This window comes from Bos indicus, chromosome 11, assembly GCF_029378745.1.
Source record: "Bos indicus isolate NIAB-ARS_2022 breed Sahiwal x Tharparkar chromosome 11, NIAB-ARS_B.indTharparkar_mat_pri_1.0, whole genome shotgun sequence".
NCBI classification, from domain to species: domain Eukaryota; kingdom Metazoa; phylum Chordata; class Mammalia; order Artiodactyla; family Bovidae; genus Bos; species Bos indicus.
In genome coordinates, this window is record NC_091770.1 from 62,118,916 (window position 1) to 62,143,311 (window position 24,396).

Here is a 24,396-nt window from a genome sequence, read left to right on the forward strand (position 1 = left end):
CACACACAGACTCACTGTCCACTGCCTCTGGCCCATCTAGTCCATGGGCCACTCCTTTTGGCCTAGTTAGTTTCTTCCGTTCCTGGCCCTCTCTTTCAGAGTCGACACCCATCCCTTAGTTTGCCAAGCAGTCCACGGTGTCCTTACTCAACCCTGAGCTGTGGTAGCGGCCAGAGCACTGGGCCCAAAGTAGAGGATCTGCCTCAGTCTTGATGCTCTGGTACTTAGAGGCCTCTTGGCCACAGGCATCTGCATGGGTTTTCTGAACCTTCAGCTCTTTATTGTAAAATGGAAATGTTACTGAACAAGAGAGTTATGATGCTGAAAAAGATCACACATGTATAAGCATCTATCAGTGCTTCAGAGATATCCACTCTCAAAATTGGATCTTCAGTGGATCTCTGAAACCACTCCCCAAATAGCCCATATGGAACCAAGTTACTAAAACCTGTTTCTTTCTCCTGTTCCCTTTCTTACAGACTTTGGATGGAGGCCTGAATGTTATTCAGTTAGAAACTGCAGTAGGGGCTGCCATTAAAAGTTTTGAGAACTCTCTAGGTATTAATGTTCCTAGAAGCCGTTTTCTGCCTGTCAAAACCACATCAGATCTCTTGCTTGTGATGTCAAACCTCTACAGCCTTAATGCAGGATCTTTGACAATGAGTGAAAAGCGGGAATTTCCTACAGTGCCCTTGGTTAAATTAGGCAGTTCTTTCACAAAGGTATGTAATTATAAATATGATATACATGTGAATTTGTATTTCTTAATGTGTAATTAGATAGGATACACATGTGAATTGGGAGTCTAATTACAGTCTTTGCTGCTAATCTATTATATTCCTCCAACTCTGATGTCTTTTAAAGAAAATCAACCATAGAAGATGAAGATGTAACTCACTTTTTAACTGCTTGCTATATAGAGCAGTAAAGAATGTTTCCATTTTAAGATATTAAATCTTATGTCTTGTCTAAGACCATTAACTGCTTTCATCAGTGAGAGGATGTTAATTCTGGTTTAACAAAATTTATTGAGCCGCTGCCATGTGCAAGGCAGTGTTCTAGGTATTTAGCAGTAAATAAAACAGACTAAAATCTTAGCCTTCCTGGATATTCTAGTGGGGTAAGAAGCAAGTAAGTCAGAGGTATAATATTCCAAGAGGTGGTAAATGCTAAATAAAGGAGTAGGGAACGTGTGGGTGTGGTGGTGGTGACGTTTTACACTGGGTGGCCTGAGAGGTTTATCTGCAGGTATCTGGGGCAAAAAGCATTCTAGGCAAGAGGAATAGCAAGTATAGCAAAACCTGACCCTGATGTGGTAAGTGGAATCCAAAAAAATCTAATCACATAAAATGCTGTGAGGCTAATGAAGTGACAGGGTTAGACTTTGTGTAGCCTATGCCATCCAAGTCTATTCGAGTCCTGCTTGTGGCTTAGTGTCACCTGGTTCGGATATGTGCCCTGTGCTTACACATTCCTGGGCTGTGGTTCTGGGTCCTGTGGCCGCGTTGGAATTTCCAGGACAGCATCATGCATTTTAGAAGTCTCCCTGTCTTTGGTGCCTCCCTCATCTGCCTGCTCGGGCTGGGAAAATCATGGTGCTACATGGACCTGCCGTCTTCCCAGATCCTGAGATGGAATTACTAACCATTTTCCACCTAACCTCATCTTCCCTTCCTTCCCTCCTACTCATTCTAGCCTCTTCCATACCCTGCAAGAGATAAGAACTTTAGGCTGTCTCAGTTTGAGAACAGGAGTTGAGAGGGCAATGGCTAGTTGCTCTGAGGAAGAACATGTTTTCGAGTTCCTAGAGCACAGTGAGCAAGTGAGCAACGGGGGTGCTCACTTGGGTCACCAAGTGTAAGACTAACAGGCCAAATTGTGTAGAACCTTGTAATTGAGTATTGGGAGTGTGGCTTTTTTCTTCTCGGGGGTGAGAAGCCATTGGAGAATGCAACAGAACAGTGAAGTGACCAATCTGGTGAGCAGGGGTAGAATCAGGGAGACCAGGGAATAGGCTGTCGCTGGAATTCTGGCTTGGAGCAGGGTGGCTGCAGGGGAAATAGTGAAAAACGTTAACATTATGAAATATTTTGTAAGTTGTACCTACAGGATTTACTAGGTAGGAGCGTGAAAGAGTAGAGTACGGATGGCTCTAAGGTTTTTGGCCTGTGTGACTGGAAATGTGGAGTTGTCTTTTACTGAGGGTGTGGAAGGCTTGGATAGAGCAGGTTTAGGGGGAGCATAATGGACAGTTAAATTTTAGAGATAGTGTACTTGGACCTTCAAATGGAGAAACTGAATATATGAGTCTGGAGGTCAGAAGAAAAATCTAGAAACAAGGTAAATTTGAGAGTTGTCAGTTTATAACCGGGTATTTAAAACCATAAGGATCACTGAGGCAGTTAATGGCAGGGTAGGGAGTCAAGAACTGAGCCCTGAGGAATGCCAAGGCTAGAGGATGTGGATATGGTGGAGGAAGCAGTAAAGGTGACTGCAGAGATGCAGATGAAGAACTGGGTAGAAAACCATGACTGTGTGTGGCCTGAAAGCCAAATGAAGAAAATGTTTCACGAGAGAGGAACGGATCATTTGTAGTCAAGTGCTCTGGCCAACTCAAGCAAGATGAGTGAGAACTCACAATTTGCTGTAACAGTATAGAGGTTCTGGAGCCTGACTGGCATGGATTTAAGAGAGAATAGAAGAGAAATTGAAGATACTGAATGAGAAAATTTATTCAAGAGTTTTGCCTTAAAGAAAAACGTAAAAATGAATCTATAGGTAGAAAGGGATATAAGGTTTTAGTTCTGTTTTTAAGTTGGGAGAATTTATAGCATGTTCTATAATGGCAGCCCACTCTAGTACTCTTGCCTGGAAAATCCCATGGATGGAGAAGCCTGTAGGCTACAGCCCGTGGGGTTGCAAAGAGTCGGACACGACTAAACGACTTCATTTTCACACATTGACGGGAATTGATAGAATCAAGAGGGAAGGAACACTGAAGAGGGAGAAAGGAGCATTGCTTCACAGTATCTTTGGGCAGTAACCATAAGAAGGGTTAGTCTTAAGTTGGAATAGAAATAGTCGGACCCCAGAACTAGGAGAGACAGGTAACTCCAGAGCAAATGGGTGGTAGTGGTAAAGGCCAGTGTAAATTTTCCTGTTGCTTCTGTTTCTCAGCAAAATAGGAAACAAGGCCATACAGGACAATTTCTAGTGCCAGTAAATCTAAGGAAGTAAGAGGCAAAGATATTGATCTTGATACTTTGTGTTGTTCTTCCAGAACTGTATTCCATTTCTTCTTAATCTTACCCATGTCATAAAGCCCAGCTCCAGTCTAGCTTGCTTCAAACCATGATGATCTCTTTTCCAACTAACTCCAGGTTATGTGAACCACTTACCTGGCTCTTAGCATGGTGGTTATTTTTTACTTACTACTATTTTAATGTCTCATCTACTCAGCTGTAGTGTAAACACTTGATTGTGGGGACAAAGTTTACCTCCTGGTCTCTCCTACACAGGATATATAAACTCTCACTCCTCACATGGTGAGTCCTTAATAAACAGGGTTCTTCCCATAAAAGGCCTGAGCTTGGCCATAAACAGAATGTTTTACAGTTCAAGTAAACTACCTTGTTACTTTAATCCCTGTTTTTCTGTTAACCCATTTTTGAAACAATTTTTATGTTTCCATTTTTCTTTCAGGTTCAGGATTATCTAAGAAGATTTGAAAGTATACCAGATATGCTTGAACTGGATCACCTCACAGTTTCAGGAGATGTGACATTTGGCAAGAATGTTTCATTAAAGGTGTGTTACGATGAAAATTATAGTTCTTATAGTTTTATAAGACAGGTTTCATCCTCTTGTCCTAAATTTACCTTTATTTTAAGGAATACTTCTTACTCTGTACCAGATTGCTTATAAGATATGCATTTTCAAAATGAAATAGCTTACTACAATATTTAGTATTAATACTGTCATCCATAGACATACAACACAGTTAAAATATAATCATAATTGTTATGTATAGGAATTTTGTGGAACATAGCATTCAGATGGAAAGCAAACACTATTAAATAATTGAATTGGTACTATTTTATTGAAATATGACAGTCTTTAAAATCGAATCACTGATAAATTAGCATTCACTAAAGATGACTATTTGAAAGTAGAAAAAATAACAACTCCATTTATACTGATTATAATCTATTCCTGTTAAAGTAAAATGTCATCAGTATGAAGATGTTCATTCACATAACTACAGTGCTTGGGTACTTTGAGTATCATTCCAGCCTAGTATAAGAAATAGGAAGGACTATGGGTATGAATATTCAAGTTCAGAACCAAAGATACAACAGTTTTTTCCTAATCAAGTATTCTTTTAAAATTCCATACCTAGATTTCATGTGTTCTTATTAAAGTGACTTAAAGATCTTGAAAAAACAAAAAGATATATATATTTATATATAATTATTGCTGATACTGCCTTATCTAAACAGTTTTACTTAAGAAATGAAATATGAATTATTAAACTGTTCTTTAAAAAAAAACAAACCTGTATGTGGTAAAAACCAAGCACCGTGTAGTTTCTGAAGGTAGTAATGCTGGTGGCCTTGCAAGTAGTTCTTTGAAAGGGCCAGTCGTGCTGTGGCACTGGTCCACTTCCCACTCCTAGATTCCTTGCCTCCTTATCAGAGATGGTACCAGAACTACTGCCAGGGTTGTGACAGGACACATTACAGTTTTCCTTAACAGGTCATTTGTTTTTCATATTTCATACCGTTTATAAATACGCTTACTCCATTGTAAGTGAAGTTCTACATAAACTTGATAACTGTATGAAAATCAACTGCATTTCAGCTTGCCGTTCCAATTACTCGTTTTTTCTGTCACTTAGGGAACGGTCATCATCATCGCAAATCACGGTGACCGAATTGACATCCCACCTGGAGCAGTATTAGAGAACAAGATTGTATCTGGGAACCTGCGTATCTTGGACCACTGAAATGAAAAATACTGTACACACTTTATACTCATTATGGGCTAAACAGTTTCTTACAATGAAAAGTTCCTCTAAGATTATAAAATAGGCAGGTACTGTTCTCTGTTACTGTACCCGGCAGTGTTAATTTTTAAAGTAGAGTTTTCTGCAGTATGCTTTTAGTCTTAAGAAAAGCACAGATGGAAGCAATACTTTTCTTTTTGGAAGAAGATCCTGAAAGTTAATTCATCTGAAAGTGCAATATTGTTTAATCTTAAAACTGGGGCAGCTCTGCTGGAAAATCTTTTAACAGAGGCCTCAGTGATGGTCATTTTGAACTGCTTGTGATTTCAAAAATAAAGCTGTGAAGCAATACATGTGTACACTCATACTTTTCAATGCTAACTTTATGAAATGCTGAAGAAAAATTTTGGTTTATTCTTTTCGAACAGTTTAAAGATTTACTCTATCAATTGCAAGATCTGCTCCTGGAATATTTAAGTACTCAATGGCCTAACAAATCCAGTTTTTACATTTCTGAGAATTAACCACATCATTATTTCCATAGGAATTAAACTTGAAGGTATATCTTTCATCTAGTTCTGAAACTGGGATGCCTGCCATGCTTTCCACAGACTCTCCATTTACTGAAACAAAGTGGTATTTCTTTCCCAGCTGAAGGGGGTGGGGTGGGCAGAGGTAGTACATTTCTTTCACATCCTTGTTCTCTAGTATAGCAGGGTGAGGGTATAACTTTATAAAAAGTTCCCTTTCCTTGAAGCTTCATTTCTTGAAGCTGCTTTGTTGTCACTGAAAATGTTCTTGAATAACCTTCCAAATCCAGCTCTGCTGGTAGTTTGAATTTTAGCTTTTCTCTAAGAATCAATTACATTTTTCAGTTCTTCCATGCTTGTTTTTGAGTAAGCTGCTTATTTTCTTTAAAATTTACTGTATACTATTAAAAAAAGTTGTCTTTTAAAGTCTGATAATTTTTTACAGCTTTATTTTAGACAGACAGTTTAAGAACCAATGACATACCTCTGTAATAAGGATAAAGGAAAGAAAACAGGCTTTCCTTTTAGGAAACCAAAGAGCACAAAGTAAGACTATTTCATTGTACATAATCACCACAAGGTTAGGCACTCTGACAGGGTTAGGCAAGATTCTTGGTGTGAAGTGAGGCACAGGCACTTTCATTTAATTCTAATTTTGAAGGTAGGTATTATAAAAGTCTTTAATTTAAATAATTTACTCATCACCTTATATTTCTGGCCCGAACACAGCAGCCTATATTTTAAAAGTTCTATCTATCCCTGGTCTTTGTTCATATACACACGGAAAGTAACTTACAAACAAGAACCCAAGGCAGGGGGCATACTTCAACGTTATCTAAATGTTAAAACGAGAACTCAAAATTAGGCAGAATAGATGAAAATGTATTCTTGCCCCTAAAAATAAAAAGGAAATAAACACCCCAACCCTTCATAGATACTTTTATAAAAATACAGCTGTTAAACTGCAGGCTTTCATATACCACATCTGATAAGTATTTAAATTAATAGTTGCATAAATAAACACCAAAATCTTACTCTTTAATTATTACTTGTGATCAGCCTTTCAAGTATTTAGACTATTCTGGAAGGCTTTATGCAGTTGACATACAGCGGTGATAAAAAGATTAAATTTGCAACACACAAAGCCTGAAACATTGGTCACTAAAACAAAAACTGAATTCCTAAATCCAAGCAATCAAAAGATGTTTATTTTTTATAGAAAGATCTGTAAAAAAATAATTTTTCAAACAGCTTTACTTTCATAGAGAAAACTTTCTACAGAGGTTGAGTAAGATTTTAATATTTTAAATTGTACCATCATTAAATAAAGTGGGACACCATATGAATTTCATTGCACTGGAAGAAATGCAAAGCATCTTTTAATATAAAGTATACAGAGCATTCTAGTCAACTACAGCTGTGTTACAGCTATGTGTTCTTTTGGATTTGGTCCAAAGAAACCTGAGTCTGTTTCCAGAGAGAATGAAAAATGTTATAGACACCTGATCAGTTACTCCTCACTGAAGGAAGCACACAAATGGCATTCCTTGTAGATCCCATTGAATCCCAGTTTCCCAACACTGACACACTCCTTTTCCCCTTCCCCAATCCCGGTTCACTGTGGGCTCCAGATTCAGTTCTTGAGTCACAGGCGTCCATATTTCCATCATAAACACACATCCCCTGGTCAGATGAACTACCCAGTTTTCCAGTATGTCATCACCTTTTCTGTTCCCAGATCTCGGCCATATTTAGGTCCAAATCTTGAAGGCCTTTTAAGGCTTGAAGATTTCCAGTGTAAAAAGCTACATCTGCTGTGACCAACCTAAACATTGGAGAGAAAATTATTTTTAATCTCATGCTTTCATTTCAAATAAAGTAGCTGTGCTCAGAAAGTAAAAGACCTATCCTAGCTTCTAGACTGACTGTGATTTAAAATTTGGATGCCCTAGGGACCAAATGTCAGTATATTTCTCTTAGCAGGATTCCTACTATCATATAGTTAAATCATTTAATGCTGTCTCTCTCAACAGTTTTGTTGAAACAGCTCTGTCTCTCCAAAAGATTGGAGTCAGTTTCACAAATAAATTTATCTTAAAACAGTATGAAACAGAAAAATAATGGTGTAAACTGTTTTTTTGGATCAGTTGTCACTAGAGTATACGTGTATGTCACTAGTGAACTCAAGAAAAAGACAAGGTTTCCCGAGTGCCATCTTAAAAAGTTAAATGAAGGCTGGTACTCACATGTAAGTACTACTGGATACAAAACTTGATACTGACAATATAACAACACTTGACAAAAAGCCAAGAATTACACTTTTGAGTATTTAGCTGTCACATTAATGCTTATCCTTGAAAAAACACTCCTGGAAAGAAGGCTCAGATACATATAGCTCCACATACAAGAAATAGGGACCAGTCTGATGAGACGTGTATGTTGACAGATGTGGCCCACAGAGAAAACAGATCTTGATTTAGTATTTTATAAAGAAAGGAAATACAGCTTTGATATTTTAAAGAGCGTGTAAGGTCTGGATTGCTGGACTACAAGGGGGCAAGGATACTTTTATGTACTAGAATCTATAGATACCTTTGTACTTATGTACTTAATGTTTCAGCTTTTGTCACATGGCAGAATTTAGTTACAACCATATTTTTATTTGAAACTTCTGGTTCAGAATGCTTTAAAATTCATAAAAAGAGTAAATTATGTTTTCTGTGATAATAGGATCAGTAAATACACTGAAACTAACAGCAGAGGCTCAGAAAAGAACAAAGTCTTTTTAAGGCAAGTTTCCCACATTAAAAATTAAACAAAATTAACATAAATCTCCATTTAAAAAGATCAAGTTATGTTTAACAAACACAACTATTTATAGTCTATAGAAGAAAATACACAGAAAGTATATGCTGTACATCAAAGTTGAGAATTTTTGTTTGCTAAAAGGACCAAAAAGAAAAGCAAATATGTGCAATATATGTAACCAATGAAGGATTAATTTGAAGGCATATGCAAAAATCTAAAATCAGCAAGAAAAAAATAATACCCAGATAAAAAATGGGCAAAGTATGAAAAGTCACAGATTAAAACACCTGAATGACAAATATGTGAAGACAAACATTAGGAAATGCAAATCAAAACAATACCATTGTATCCATTAGACTGCCGCTGCTAAGCTCCTAAGTCGCTTCAGTCGTGTCCGACCCTGTGTGACCCCATAGACGGCAGCCCACCAGGCTCCCCTGTCCCTAGGATTCTCCAGGCAAGAACACTGGAGTGGGTTGCCATTTCCTTCTCCAATGCATGAAAGTGAAAACTCAAAGTGAAGTCACTCAGTCGTGTCGGACTCCATGGACTGCAGCCCACCCACCAGGCTCCTCCATCCATGGGATTTTCCAGGCAAGAGTACTGGAGTGGGGTGCCACTGCCTTCTCCATCCATAAGACTGGCAACAATTAAAAAATGTAACAGCAAATGCTGGCAAGATATGGAATACAAGGGAATGTAAACTTGGTACAGCCACTTCAGAGAGCATTCTGGCAAATCCTAGTGGAGTAAAAATACACATCTGATTCACTTCTAGATATGAACCCTAAAGAAAAGATCTCATCATTAGACATGTATAAAGGAAGATCTTCACTGTGGCATGATTGTAATGGAAAAAAATAATACCCTAAAATCAATCACTAGGTGAAATGGATACATTAATATGGTTGATTCATGTGGAAGAATACAATAAAGCAATAAAAAATGGATGATTTTTATATATCAGCATAAATAAATAATAGAAAAAGCAAGCAGCATATGTACAAAATATCATGCAAATAAAATTAATAAAGCAGCTCCACATTTTTTCTGAGATAAAGAGGTAAATGAGAAGAACTTAAAGGATATAGACCAGATTTACTAGAAACACTGCCGAAGGGCTGGGAAAAAGAGAAAAGGACTGGAGATAGGGGTCAAGGGGTACTCAAGCCTTGTTTGGAATGCCAGTTTTTAAAAAATGCTGAACTTTGTTTTCAAGTGAAAATTAAAAATGTTAATACTGATCAATTCTAAATAACAGAAGTACAAATATTCTCCATATGTCTCTGTATTTTAAAAATGTCTTAAAATAGAGAAAAAGAAAATCACATTAAAAAGAAAATTTGCAGGGAAGGGGAGAAGGAAGGGAACATTGCTTAATGGGGCTTCCGAGGTGGTGCTATTGGTAAAAAACCCACCTACCAATGCAGGTGACATAAAAGATGCAGGTTCGCTCTCTGGGTAGGAAAGATCCCCTGGAGGAGGGCACCAGGCTCCAGTCCATAAGATCGCAGAGTCGGACACAAGCATGCACACTTATAACGGGCCTGGATTTCCTCTTCGGGTAGTAAAAAGTTTCAGTTCAGTTCAGTTGCTCAGTCGTGTCCGACTCTTTGTGACCCCATGGAGTGCAGCACGCCAGGCCTCCCTGTCCATCACCAACTCCAGAGATAACTCAAACTCATGTCCACTGAGTCAGTGATGCCATCCAACCATCTCATCCTCTCTTGTCCCCTTCTTCTCTCAACTTCAATCTTTCCCAGCATCAGGGTTTTTTCAAGTAAGTCAGCTCTTCACATCAGATGGCCAAAGTATTGGAGTTTCAGCTTCAGCATCAGTCCTTCCAATGAACACCCAGGACTGATCTCCTTTAGGATGGACTGGTTGGATCTCCTTGCAGTCCAAGGGATTCTCAAGAGTCTTCTCCAACACCACAGTTCAAAAGCATCAATTCTTTGGCACTCAGCTTTCTTCACAGTCCAACTCTCACATCCATACATGACTACTGGAAAAACCATAGCCTTGACTAGACGGACCTTTGTTGGCAAAGTAATGTCTCTGCTTTTGAATATGCTATCTAGGTTGGTCATAACTTTTCTTCCAAGGAGTATGCATCTTTTTATTTTATGGCTGCAGTCACCATCTGCAGTGATTTTGGAGCCTAAGAAAATAAGGTCTGCCACTGTTTCCACTGTTTCTGCATCTACTTGCCATGAAGTAATGGGACCGGATGCAATGATTTTTGTTTCCTGAATGTTGAGCTTTAAGCCAACTTTTTCACTCTCCCCTTTCACTTTCATCAAGAGGCTCCTCAGTTCTTCACTTTCTGCCATAAGGGTGGTGTCATCTGCATATCTGAGGTTACTGGTATTTCTCCCGGCAATCTAGATTTCAGCTTGTGCTTCAACCAGCCCAGAGTTTCTCATGATGTACTCTGCATATAAGTTAATAAGCAGGATGACAATATACTGCCTTGACGTACTCCTTTTCCTCTTTGGAACCAGTCTGTTGTTCTATGTCCAGTTCTAACTGTTGTTTCCTGACCTGCATACAGATATCTCAAGAGGCAAGTCAGGTGGTCTGGTAGTCCCATTTCTTTCAGAATTTTCCACAGTTTGTTGTGATCCACACAGGCAAAGGCTTTGGCATAGTCAATAAAGCAGAAATAGATGTTACCTGGAACTCTTGCTTTTTCAATAATCCAGCAGATGTTGGCAATTTGATCTCTGGTTCCTTTGCCTTTTCTAAAACCACCTTGAACATCTGGAAGTTCACGGTTCACATATTGTTGAAGCCTGGCCTGGAGAATTTTTAGCATTACTTTGCTAGTCTGTGAGATGAGTACAATTGTGTGGTATTTTGAGCATTCTTTGATATTGCCTTTCTTAGGGACTGGAATGAAAATGGATCTTTTCCAGTCCTCTGGCCACTGCTGAGTTTTCCAAATGTTCTGACATATTGAGTGCAGCACTTTCACAGCATCATCTTTCAGGATTTGAAATAGCTCCACTGGAATTCCATCACCTCCACCAGCTTTGTTCGTAGTGATGCTTCCTAAGGCCCACTTGACTTCACATTTGAGGATGTCTGGTTCTAGGTGAGTGATCACATCATCGTGATTATCTGGGTCATGAAGATCTTTTTTGTACAGTTCTTCTGTGTATTCTTGCCACCTCTTAAAATCTTCTGCTTCTGTTAGGTCCATACCATTTCTGTCCTTTATTGAGCCCATCTTTGCATGAAATGTTACCTTGCTATCTCTAATGTTCTTGAAGAGATCCCTAGTATTTCCCATTCTATTCTTTTCCTCTATTTCTTTGCACTGACAAGGCTTTCTTATCTCTCCTTGCTATTCTCTGCATTCAAATGTGTATATATTTCCTTTTCTCCTTTGCTTTTTGCTTCTCTTCTTTTCACAGCTATTTGTAAGGCCTCCTCAGATAGCCATTTTGCTTTTTTGCATTTCTTTTCCATGAGGATGGTCTTGATCCCTGTCTCCTGTACAATGTCACGAACCTCCGTCCATAGTTCATCAGGCACTCTGTCTATCAGATCTAGTCCCTTAAATCTATTTCTCACTTCCACTGTATAATCATAAGGGATTTGATTTAGGTCATACCTGAATGGTCTAGTGGTTTTCCCTACTTTCTTCAATTTCAGTCTGAATTTGGCAATAAGGAGTTCATGATCTGAGCCACAGTCAGCTCCTGGTCTTATTTTTGCTGACTGTATAGAGCTTCTCCATCTTTGGCTGCAAAGAATATAATCAATCTGATTTCGGTGTTGACTGTCTGGTGACGTCCATGTGTAGAGTCTTCTCTTGTGTTGTTGAAAGAGGGTCTTTGCTATGACTAGTGCATTCTCTTGGCAGAACTCTATTAGCCTTTGCCCTGCTTCATTCTGTAAAATGTTTGGAACTAAACAAAGCTGGTGGTTGCACAGAGGTGGTGGTTGTGAAGGCACTAAGGGCCCCTGAATTGTTAACTGTGCAATGTTTAATTTTATGTTATGTCCCAATTTCAGCTTGAAAAAAGTAAAATTTTAGAGCCATTTCAGAACAAAAAATTCCTGTCTTTGGCTACAGTCTAGAGGTAAGTCTTCAGGAAATTCTATCCTTCAAGGGATCAAAGACATATTTGACTTACTAAGTATTACTGTCTTTAAAAGTATGAGACAATGAAGATCTTGAAGGTGCCAATCCCCAAATAGTTATGTTAACAAAGAAAATAACAGGTGATGAATTAATTTGGATGCTTCAGATCTACTGCTCTGACAACAACCAACTAGCAAGATTCAGTTATGGAATAAAAGTAGGAATGTATGAGAGGAATGGGACTTTAAAATAGTATTAGGTTTCTTTGAATAGTGTCTGAGAGATATTTGGTATTCATTATACTGTCATTAAACTTTTCTGTGGCTTTGAAATTTTTGAAAAAAAAAATTATTTAAAAAAAGAAGAACCAGGTAATAATCAAAAGAAAATCAGATTTTTGCATAAAACTCTTAAATTCAGCCTGGCGGACAAATTCAGCAGTTTGAAGCTTACAAATAGTTTTCTGCAAAATCAATTTACTGTATTCTCCAACATCACAGGTTTTAACTGCGTGGGTTCATTTTTCAAAAATAGTAAATATTAGAGCATTATATGATCTGCAGTTGGTTGAATCTGTGAATGTGGAATTGTGGATACAGAGAAACCCTGTATATCGAGGGCCAAGTCCTTAAGTTATTCTCGAATTTTTCAACTGCTAGAGGGCAGCACACCTAATGCCCTTCCCTACCTTGTTCAAGGTCAAACATACTTTTTTTTTTTAAAGGGCAAAGCCAACTTCTGATTCCAAAATATGGTTTTTACATTTGTCCCTGTAAGTTTGAAATTTAAGCCTGAAATGTCTTTAATGGGGAAAAAAATATTCCATTCCTAAAAATCCATGAACAGGTAACAGAGTACAGAAATCATACTAAGGTGTAACTTATATGATCAGTGTCTTGCATTTTATATAATCTTTAAATTCATATCCTAACCTACATTGCTCTTAACAAAAATTCTGTTACAGAACTTTTTATCATTCCCAATATAAGAAATATTAAGGCTCAGCAAGATTAAGTGACTTGCTCAGTAATAGAGCTAGTAAGTGGCCAAACTTAACCCAAGTTTTCTGATTCTAAATCTTATGTTTTATATGTCATATTATTTCACCAATACATAAAATTTGTTCAATGGCTTACAAGAAAATATATGCACATTATTTTTTGTAACTCTGTGGAGGAATTAGAGATTTTATCACTCTCATTTTATACATAAGGCAGAGTTTAAGTGACTTTCTCATGGTCATACAGGTACAAAGTAGGACTCTGAGTCCTGTCTGGACAGCTGAAGACTACGGGTGACCGACCTAAGGAGGTGCTACTAACGCACACTGCCTCAAAGGAGACATTAAGGTCAGTTAACTAACTGAGCATTTATAAAACACGTTAACATAAACAGACAGATAGATACAGAGATACAGCACCCCCACAGAGGGAAAAAAAAAGGCAAAAGATTGCTGATTTTACAACTGTGGGGCCCTGGCAAGATTACAGTGGTAAAGGAGAGCGTAATGAATAAAAACTAATCAAACAACTCTATATGGTAGTATGTGGTAAAAATATGTTGAAAACATACCCATTTTGAGGTCCTCCATCATTTATCACATTTAAGTGAGATAACTGCTTTTTCAAGTGGAGTTTGTAACTTGCATTAATTCTTAAAAATAACATCTGGAAAAGAAACAAATCTAAGTTTCTTAAAGCTCTACTGCCACAGAAGACATAAGTAATTAATATTATTTGGAGAAAATTTTTTTGCTTTGGCATATACTTTTAAAATGCTCCTCTGAAAGTATGGAATTGCTATTTCAGTGCAGTTTTTCTCCTTAGTTGGGTAAAAGCTCTTTTTGCCCTTCACAGCAGTACTCCTTTTAGTGATATGATTTACTACTGCCTTTCTGCCCCTTAAAAGTCTTCTGGAATATGTAAATGGGATGAACCATACAGGTAAAAAGAATAGAGAAAAGATGGAGAATTCTGCATTAACTAGGAACCTGATAGAGAAAAAAGTCACAATGGTAAAAGGAAGGCTATTGTTACCCTTCTAAATTACTTGGAAGTATTTTATCGCTCCATATGCAGATTTTTAATGCAATGGCCCAGTACTTCTTTGGGAAATGCCTGACCTGAAATTACATAAAATTAATCTATGGAAACAATTTTGTGAAATACATTTTCCATGACAAAAATATATAAAGTCATCTATGGAAAAGTTTTATGGAATCACTGGTACTCAAATGACAATAATGACATAAAACCTATACTTTGTGCCCAGGTTTGAAAAGAGTTCACTTTAAATGAAGATGCAGATAAAAATACATGAAATACCTGTGTATTCACCTCACTGACCTGGCTAAGTCTTGCTCCAGAATTAGAACTCAGAGGGAAAATTCAGAAAGTCAGAATGTCAGAGGTGGGGGATCTTGCATGTGGAATGAAAATGATGGTTTGGCTAGGAAGACTGAGAAAGGAAAAAAGACCCTAGTGGGTGCTCTGTATCTCAAAGCTCCTCCTAAGTCCTCAGTGAGCCCCAAAGATGGTGGATGATATTTATTCATAAAGTTAGTATGATTAATAAAAACATAGGAAAACATGAGAAGATGGTAATAGCTAGTATAAGATGGAAGTTCAAGGTGGTGTGGAAAGGAGACCAGCAGAAGCAAAAGCAGGGAAGAGACACTACAAAACCTACACTTTGCTCCCAAATACCAATGCCATGCACTCAACCAATTAGAGACAAACTGAAATAAGAAATTTGTCTGAAGAGCAAAAATTTCAGTGAAAGCTAAGATCATTAGTCATATAACAACTAGGCTTGTACTAATTATAACACTGTGTTTGTGAAGTCGCTTCAGTCGTGTCTGACTCTTTGCAAGCCTATGAACTGTAGCCCGCCAGGCTCCTCTGTCCATGGGACTCTCCAGGCAAGAACACTGTTGCCATGCCCTCCTCCAGGGGATCTTCCCGACCCTAAATACAACTAAGCTTGATTGATCACCTGGTATAAAGGGAACAAACTAAGGTGGATAAAGAAGACTGAAAAAAAGAAGTACTGGAACCTTTAAAGTACTCCTAGGAAATGAAATTGAGGGAAGTCAGGGGTAGGAATGTAGTGGAAAAGTGAAGAGAATATGGATGATCGTGTAGGGAAAACAGAGGCAGAGGGTGGATACTTCATAGGCAAGAGATGCTAAAGTCTACCCATTTTGCTATTTTTCCTTATTTGTGCCTACTACACATCATTTATGCTGACCTAACAAACATTAAGGTATACTGATTTGAATTATTAAGTCAAACAGTAATTTCTTCCCTATCCAATTTGGATTATAATCAATGTGTAACTTATTCTACTATTCACTGATTAAATGCTAGCCCTGATTTTCAAACTAATAATGTAATAAATAATGTTGGTAGAATCTGGGACTTCTGATGACCCAATGGACAAATAAAAATGTGCTTTTTAGAATGCTGAGCACAGAGCAAAGCTACCACTGCACTAGCCTGTCAGGGCAAGGAGGGCTTTGAAATCAGAATTTCTATCCATGTTCCACAAGTCAATATAACAACTGGAAAAAAATAATAATGATCATATTGGAACATGAACTAAGCTTACATATGTCAACAGTACATAAAAACACTTCAATTCTGCATGCATATTATGATATATATAATAGTTTTAGGAATTACTACTCACTTGCGTTTGTTCTTCAGGAAGGAGATCAAATATAGCTTCATGCATTTTTGCCATTTGCTTACAAATATTCCTGAAACAGGCAGAAGGAACGGGAGCTTTCACTTCATACTGGCAGGGAAAAATAATGAGAATTATATTCATGTCCTCTGTAATGTGTACTATCCCCACTGTTCACTAAAACATATTATTTTCTGCCCTTACACATCTAACTCTGATATAGTTGAAGCTTACACTTCAACTATATTCTGTGCTACTCATGCAAATCTCAAAAATTTTTCATCAAAAATTCTAATCTACTTTGAGACAGCCAGCATAATTTAGTGGCTAAGAACACAGATCTTATGCTTCCCTTCATAAGAGGGGCGTGTGATGTGTTGCTCAGTCACGGTCTGACTCTTTGTGACCCCATGGACTGTAGCCCACCAGGCTCCTTTGTCCATGGAATATTCCAGGCCAGAATACTGGAGTGGGTTACCATTCTTTACTCCAGAGGATCTTGACTCAGAGATGGAACTGCATCTCTTGTGTCTCCTGCACTGGTAGGCAGATTCTTTACCATGGTGCAACCTGGGAAGCCCTAGATGGACTGCTGCTGCTGCTAAGTAGCTTCAGTCGTGTCCGACTCCGTGCGACTCCATAGACGGCAGCTCATCAGGCTCCACCGTCCCTGGGATTCTCCAGGCAAGAACACTGGAGTGGGTTGCCATTTCCTTCTCCAAAGCATGAAAGTGAAAAGTGAAAGTGAAGTCGCTCAGTCGTGTCTGACTCTTTGCGACCCCATGGATTGCAGCCTACCAGGCTCCTCCGTTCATGGGGTTTTCCAGGCAAGAGTACTGGAGTGGGGTGCCATTGCCTTCTCCAAAAGACGGACTGCTTGGGTCCAAATTCCAACTCTTAAAATTCTTAGCTATGTGAGATTGGGTGAGTTACTTCTCTGTATTAGGTGAGATTATTTCTCTATATCTCAAAGGGCTTATTCTGAGGATTTTAAAAGATGGTTCATAAGAACTCAAAACTGTGTGTGATATAAAGGAAGTACTCAAAAATGTTAGCTACTATTCTGGCTCAATATAGAATAATGAATCATTAAAGTAGGCCCTTCAAATTAACATTTTGTTTTTTAAACATGATTTTTAGAATGTGTTCAAAGTGGTCATATCTGAAATCAATAAAACTGGTAGAACTAAAATGTTCTTTTTCTTTTGTAGGTGGGCCAATACTGTAATATTTACCCTAATTTTCAAGTATCTATACTAAAAATTTTTTAATTAGGTAAATTCATTTATTATTCTTACATCTGGAACAGTACACTGGTATGATTTAGATAATCACCTTTTGGCCCATATTATAGAGTTCACAGCTTAAATTATACATCACTTTCATTTATAAGTCAAATTTGGGCCAAATAACTATATTTTAGATGTATTAATCTCATATAGTTTATTAAAATGATGAGTTCCAATATACTGCGGTAGTAGAACCATGTAGAAGTCATCATGTGACTGGACCAAGCAACACTGTGACAACTCAACAATTTCTCTCTTCAGCCTACAGTATATCAAATATCCCCTTTTCTTTTTTTTTTCCCTTTTCTTTTTTTACTAACAGTTCTAAGATATAATTTGTATACCATAAAATTCACCCCTTTAAAGTACACAATTAACTGGTTTTTAGTAAACTCATAGCTATACAACCATCACCACTAATTTACAAACACTTCCATCAACCCAAAAAGAAACCCCATCTCCATTAGCAGGCACTCCCCATTCCCCGCTCTCCTCAGTTCCTGGCAACACTAGTCACTAATGGAATCACACAGCACATCGCTTTTGTGACTGGCTTCCTTCACTTGGCATGCTTTCAAAGGTTCATCCATGTTGCATCCAGGACGTCATCCTTTTCACGGCTATACAATATTCCACTGCATGAATAAACCATGGTTAATCCAGTCATCAATTAATAGACATTTGGGTCATTTCTACTTTTTGGCTATTATGAATAATAATGCCATGAACATTCATGTACAGATTTCTGTGTAGGCAGATGTTATCAATTCTCTTGAAGTAGAATTACTGGGTCATATGATAACTCCATGTTCAACCTTTTGAGGAAATGCAAAATGTTTTCCAAAGCGGCTGTACCACTTTACAATTTCACCCAGAAATGTATGAGGGTTCCATTTTCTCCATATTCTCTCCAATACTTGTTACTGTCCTTATTTTACCCATCCTAGTGGGTATGAAATAATCTCACAATGGCAAAATCCCCTTATCTTAATTACCCCCATGTCCTGGGTTGAATAATATTCCCCCAAGATTCATGTCCACTTGGAGCCTCCTAAGGTCATACTGGATTGGAGTGGGCCCTAAATCCACTGACTGGTATTTTTATAAAAGAAAGGAGAGGGAAATTTAGACACAGAAACACACAGAGGGAAGATGGTCATGTGAAGACAGAGGCAGGGACTGAAGTGATGCATCTCCAAGTCAAGGAATGCCAACAACTGACAGAAGCACCTGAAAGAGGCAAGGGAGTTTTCTCTGTTAGAGCCTTTAGAGGGAGCATGGTCTGGGGACACTTTGATTTGAGATTTCTATCCTCCAAAAACTATAAGACAATGCACTTCTGTGTTCTAAGCCCCTTACTCTGAGGGAATGTTATGGCAGCCCTAGTAAACTTGTATACCCCTCAAAACTTTCCTTCATCACTGCTTTCCCTCAAAATAGTATTCTTTCTGTATGACTTTTACCATACATGGCTTCAATCATTTAAACTTGATACTGTACTTCTTTATTCTCAACCTTTAAAATGTGGTTCTTGCCACCATTCAAACTATCTTCCCTCTTCTGAAATTTCTCTCTTGGAAAAAAATTACTAAAGAGGTCCTAATTTCCAAAGTTAATAACTTTTTTAGTTCCCCTTCCTTGTTTCTCTGCAGTATTTCACACAACCTCACACTGAAAACGTCCTGGTGCAGTACAACGCTTTCCCAGTTCCTTTCCTCCTAACCTTCCCCCTCTTCTATCTCCTGTCTCCTAAGTGCAAAGCAACTTTAATATTAATCCTCTCTTATCTTCCTCACTTTTCTCAATGTTGTTCAATCCCATGACTTCTAATATATCTCTAGTTATGAACCACTTCATTACATGCTCCCCTTTATTACATTCATTACATGCTCCAATCCACATTTGAGCTTACCATGAGCTTTCCCAAACCTGCTCTCTTACCTGTTTCAATTACTATTACCAGTATTACCATCCTCCTGGTCACACAGACTTGAAATCTCCAACTTAAAAGTTTTTAACTCCTTCTTTTCTTTGTTTCCTTGTATTGAATCAGTGACTAAGTCTCACCAATTATACTTTCAAATTATTTTACACATTAGTTAGTACTCTAGGTCAGAATTTCTAAACCTCTACACTACTGACATTTTGAGCTAGATAATTTTTTGTTGTGGGGGCTGTCCTGTGTATTGTAGGATATTCAGCAGCATCCTTAGTCTCTACTCACTAATTACCAGTAACCATCCCACACGAAACTGTGACAACCAAAAAACTGCCACAGACAAAGTACAGATGACAAACTAACACATGAAAAGATACTCAACGTATTAGTCATTATAGAAATTAAAACTACAATGAGATATCACTCAATGCAGACCCACCAGAAGACTAACGTTAAAAAACAGAGACAACAGAAAGAGCTGGTGAAGATAAAAGAGTATCCAGAAGTCTTATACATCACGAAATTGTATAGTCACTTTGGAAAATCATATGGCAGTTTTTTTTAATAAAGTTACCATAAAGTTTTACATCTCTATGCCACCATCAATATATTCTAAGTATTTACACAAAAGAAAACACATGCCCACACAAAGATGTGTCCATGAATGTACATTATTCATAACAGCCAGAAACCGGAGAAAATCCAAACATCTATCAATTGATGAATGGATAAACAAATAGTAGTACTTCAATCAATACCACTTTATAATAAAAATGAACAAGATATTAACACATGTTGTAACATCCATGAATTTCAAAAGCATTATGCTAAATGAAAGGAACCTGGGACAAGATGTTAATTCTGTATAATTCCATTTATAAGACATACTGGAAAACACAAAACTAAATAGAAGAAAATTAGATCAGTGGTTGTCATAGTTTTGGGGTATTGGGAAAGGATTAACTTCAAAAATACCCTAGAGGATGTTTAGCAGTGATGGAATTGTTCTATACCTTGATTGTGGTCATTCTACTACCCCATTCAGGTTAAAATTCATCAAACTATATACTTAGGTATATATATATATATACTTAGGTATATAAAATTCATCAAACTATATACTTAGGGTGAATTTTACTCAATGTAAATTATACCTCCATCAACCTGACTTAAACTGCTTAGCTTTCCACTGGAGTCAAAGCCCTCTTCTATCTTTCCAACGTATCTCCCACTCTACTCTTGGGCTTACCCACCCTAATACATTAGCTCTATGGAATTACTTACTTTTGTTATTATTAAAAACAACAGCAAAAGCATTAGCAATCAATGTTTACTGGAACTGTCTCTAGTCAGATACAAAGATATGATAAAAGAAAAGTGCTCCACATATATTATCTCATAAATCCTCACTACATCTTTATGAGATTTTTATTATTATCCCCATTTAGAGATAGAATCTGAGGCTTAAATAAATTAAGAATGTGCCGAAGGTTCTTCAATGGCTCATGTGTGACAAACATGGAATTTGAACTTAGGTCTATCTAACTCCAAAGTGAAAGTGAAGTCGCTCAGTTGTGTCCGACTCTTTGCGACCTGTGGACTGTAGCCCACCAAGCTCCTCTGTCCGTGGGATTCTCCAGGCAAGAATACTGGAGTGGATTGCCATTTCCTTCTCCAGGAGATCTTCCCAACCCAGGGATCGAACCCAGGTCTCCCACATTGCAGGCAGACGCTTTAACTTCTGTGCCACCAAGGAAGCCCAAACCTGACACTAAACTTCCTTCTTATGATTCCAATCAATATGTCTACTCACAGTGTAAACTCAGTGTTATCTCTTTGCCTCAACTTAATCTGCTCTAATTGTTGCAGTTTAGTCGCTAAGTCATGTCCGACTTTTTTGCAACCGTATGTAGCCTGCCAGGCTCCTCTGTCCATGGGATTTCCCAGGCAAGAATACTGCAATGGGTTGCCGTCTCCTTCTCCAGGGGATCTTCCCAACCCAGGGACTGAACCTGTGTCTCCTGCATCAGCAAGTGGATTCTTTACCATCAAGCCACCAGGGAAGCCCACTCTAATTGTGAAAAGCAAAATTTATATGCATCCTCATCCATAAAGCTTTCCCAGACCCACTTCCCCAGCTGACAACCATGTATTTCAAAACATTAAAAGCTTCAACAGCACTGAATCATTTCTTTACTTTACTATGATACTTTATATAATCTACCTCCTGTAATAGTTACTGATATAATTATCGTACTAGATATTTTACTATTTGAGGACAAGATAAAAGGTTTCTTCACTTTTGTGTATCTCTGTTAACCTAACACAATTTAACTCAACATGAATTAAAGGTGGCTCGGACATTAGTCTAGCCAGTAGTATCATTAGATGTTAATGCTTTATTCTGCTCAAGGAAACGTGCCCTTACTTATTAGCTTCTTAGAATCAGCCTATATTTTATTACTATGCTATTCCTCTTTCCCCAAATTAAAATTCCAGGTAAGAAAATGAAAAGCTAAAAATTGAGAGACTAACCCAAATCAAACACTCTGCTATTTTGGTATGAATTAAAAACTGGGTCAAACTCCTGGGCAACCCATGGAAGCAAGTAGAGCAGGGAGTGGTGTACAGACTTGATAATACAGGGCTTCCCTTGTGGCTCAGCTGGTAAAGAATCTGCCTGCACTGTGGAAGACCTGGGCTTGATCCCTAGGTTGGGAAGATCCCCTGCAGAAGAGAAAGGCTACTCACTCCTGTAGCTACTCACTCCTAGAGAATTTCATGGATTGTATAGTCCATGGGGTCACAAAGAGCTGGACATGACTGAGAGACTTGAGGAAGGCATGGCAACCCACTCCAGTATTTTTGCCTGGAGAATCCCTGGGGACAGAGGAGCCTGGCAGACTTGAGTCATGGGGTCGCAAACAGTTGGGCATGACAGCACTATACAGGGAAAATGTATGTTGGGGTAACAAGGAAAAGTCATCAGTGGGGATGGTAGTAAAGAAAACACAAAGCTGCAAATGTCTAGGCATATTCTTGACATTAAAAAAGACATAAAAATTGGGGAGGGAGGTGTTTGAAATTTATAAAAGACTTAAGAGGCATAATGCTGCTGCTGCTAAGTCACTTCAGTTGTGTCCGACTCTGTGCAACCCCATAGACGGCAGCCCACCAGGCTCCCCCGTCCCTGGGGTTCTCCAGGCAAGAACACTGGAGTGGGTTGCCATTTCCTTCTCCAATGCATGAAAGTGAAAAGTGAAAGTGAAGTTGCTCAGTTGTGTCCGACTTTTAGCAACCCCATGGACTGCAGCCTACCAGGCTCCTCCGTCCACGGGATTTTCCAGGCAAGAGTACTGGAGTGGGGTGCCATTGCCTTCTCCGAAGAGGCATAATAATAACCAAATGCAATATGTAGATCATGTAAAAGCCTTTGTTCAAACAAATTATTATAAAATGACATCTTAGGACAATTGATAAGTTTCAAATAGGAATAAGTATTAGATGATAATAAGGAATTATTGTTAATTTTGCTTGTTTGATATAGTCATGTGATTAGATAAAAAAGTATACCTCCCTAAGTTTTTAGAAATATATATTCTTAAGTACTTAGGGATGAAATGTTACAGGGCCTCAAATTAACCACAAAATATTTCAACAAAAAAAGAAAAATGTTAATGATGGTTAAATACACGTGATAAATATATGGAACTCCATTACATTATTTTCTTTATTTTTCTTTACCAAAAATAATGCAATAAACTGTTACAGGAAAAAGTCTAGCCATAGTCCCAATTCTTGTTCAAAAACTCTGGATGACCTGATAGAATAAAGAAAAGGTTTTAAGAGTACCAGCATTTTTGGGGATTTGCTTCATTCTATTCCCCAGTTCATTATTAGTCTCACTATTTAACATTTACCTCACTCTACATTATCACCCTGGTGGCTCAGATGGTAAGAATCTTCCTGCAATGCAGGAGATCTGGGTTCTATCCCTAGGTCAGGAAGATCCCCTGAAGTAGGACATGGCAACCCACTCCAGTATTCTTGCCTGTAGAATTCCATGGACAGAAGAGCCTGGCAGGCTGCAGTTCATGGGGTCACAAAGAGTTGGACTGAATGACTAACACTTTTACTTTCACTTTAGTCTACATTGTTAGGTGTTAAGTCCTTTGCTGTATTAGATGGTAAACTTCTTAGGGTAGTTACATGCATTATTCATTGACTTTTGGCACAGAGAAGAATGTCATATATCAAAAAGGAAACTGGTGGAATGGAACTGCTTTTGAATTTAGTTTGCATTTCACAACCATGAAGAAGACAGAGAATTTCTAAACAATAATTTTTCTCTACACAAAACTAGTAATTTAGAGGGCATAATATACGTATGTCTGCACACAACTGTAAATTCCTTAAGTTTCTTAAAGGAGAAGCATAAAGCATATATGTTATCTACTAACTATGCCAGAGTTACTCAAAAGTGCAGTCTGGAGATTCCTGGGAGTCAGAAGCTCTTTCAGGGAATATATGAGACAAGAACCATGTTCATAGTAATAGTAAGATTAATATAATTCACTTTCAAACTCTCATGATTGAATATTGGAAATTTTTAGGTGATATGTGATGTAATTCTGAAGTCTAGTTCCGTGTGTTTATGTATTCTTTTTAAAAAAATTTTTTATTTTAAATTGGAGGATAATTTCTCCACAATGTTGTGCTGATTTCTGCCATATAACAACATGAATCAGCCATCTACATACATATATCCCTTTCCTCCTGAGCTTCCCCCCGAAACCCCTATCCCACCCTTCCCAGGTTGTCACAGAGCACCAAGCTGAGCTCCCTGAGCTATATCACAACTTCCTACCAACTATCTATTTCACAGATGGTAATGTATATATTTCAATGTTACTCTCAATTCATCCCACCCTCTCCTTTCCCCACTGTGTCAAATCCGTTCTCGACATCTGTGTCTCTATTATTGCCCTGCAAATAGGTTCATCAGTACCATTTTTCTAGATGAGTTTTAAATCTTTTTAGTTTTA

At 38.0% G+C, this 24,396-nt stretch overlaps 2 protein-coding genes across 7 annotated transcripts in view; one reads left to right on the top strand and one right to left on the bottom strand.

Annotated features, from left to right (window-relative positions):
• Positions 1-5,356, top strand: part of UGP2 (UDP-glucose pyrophosphorylase 2) — a 57,239-nt gene extending 51,883 nt beyond the window's left edge. For all 3 annotated transcript variants that reach the window (XM_019970388.2, XM_019970387.2, XM_019970385.2), the window contains exons 8-10: positions 480-722; positions 3,703-3,807; positions 4,898-5,356. In XM_019970388.2, coding sequence (XP_019825947.1) covers positions 480-722; positions 3,703-3,807; positions 4,898-5,005 — 456 coding nt within the window. In that variant the 3' untranslated portion in view covers positions 5,006-5,356. The remainder of the gene's footprint in view (positions 1-479; positions 723-3,702; positions 3,808-4,897) is intronic.
• Positions 5,357-5,967: 611 nt separating this feature from the next.
• The window catches only part of VPS54 (VPS54 subunit of GARP complex), a 102,837-nt gene continuing 84,408 nt past the window's right edge, over positions 5,968-24,396 (bottom strand). For all 4 annotated transcript variants that reach the window (XM_070798872.1, XM_070798870.1, XM_070798869.1 and 1 more), the window contains exons 21-23: positions 16,127-16,234; positions 14,009-14,103; positions 5,968-7,360 (exon numbers count right to left, since the gene is read on the bottom strand). In XM_070798872.1, the coding sequence (XP_070654973.1) occupies positions 7,255-7,360; positions 14,009-14,103; positions 16,127-16,234 (309 nt within the window). In that variant the 3' untranslated portion in view covers positions 5,968-7,254. The remainder of the gene's footprint in view (positions 7,361-14,008; positions 14,104-16,126; positions 16,235-24,396) is intronic.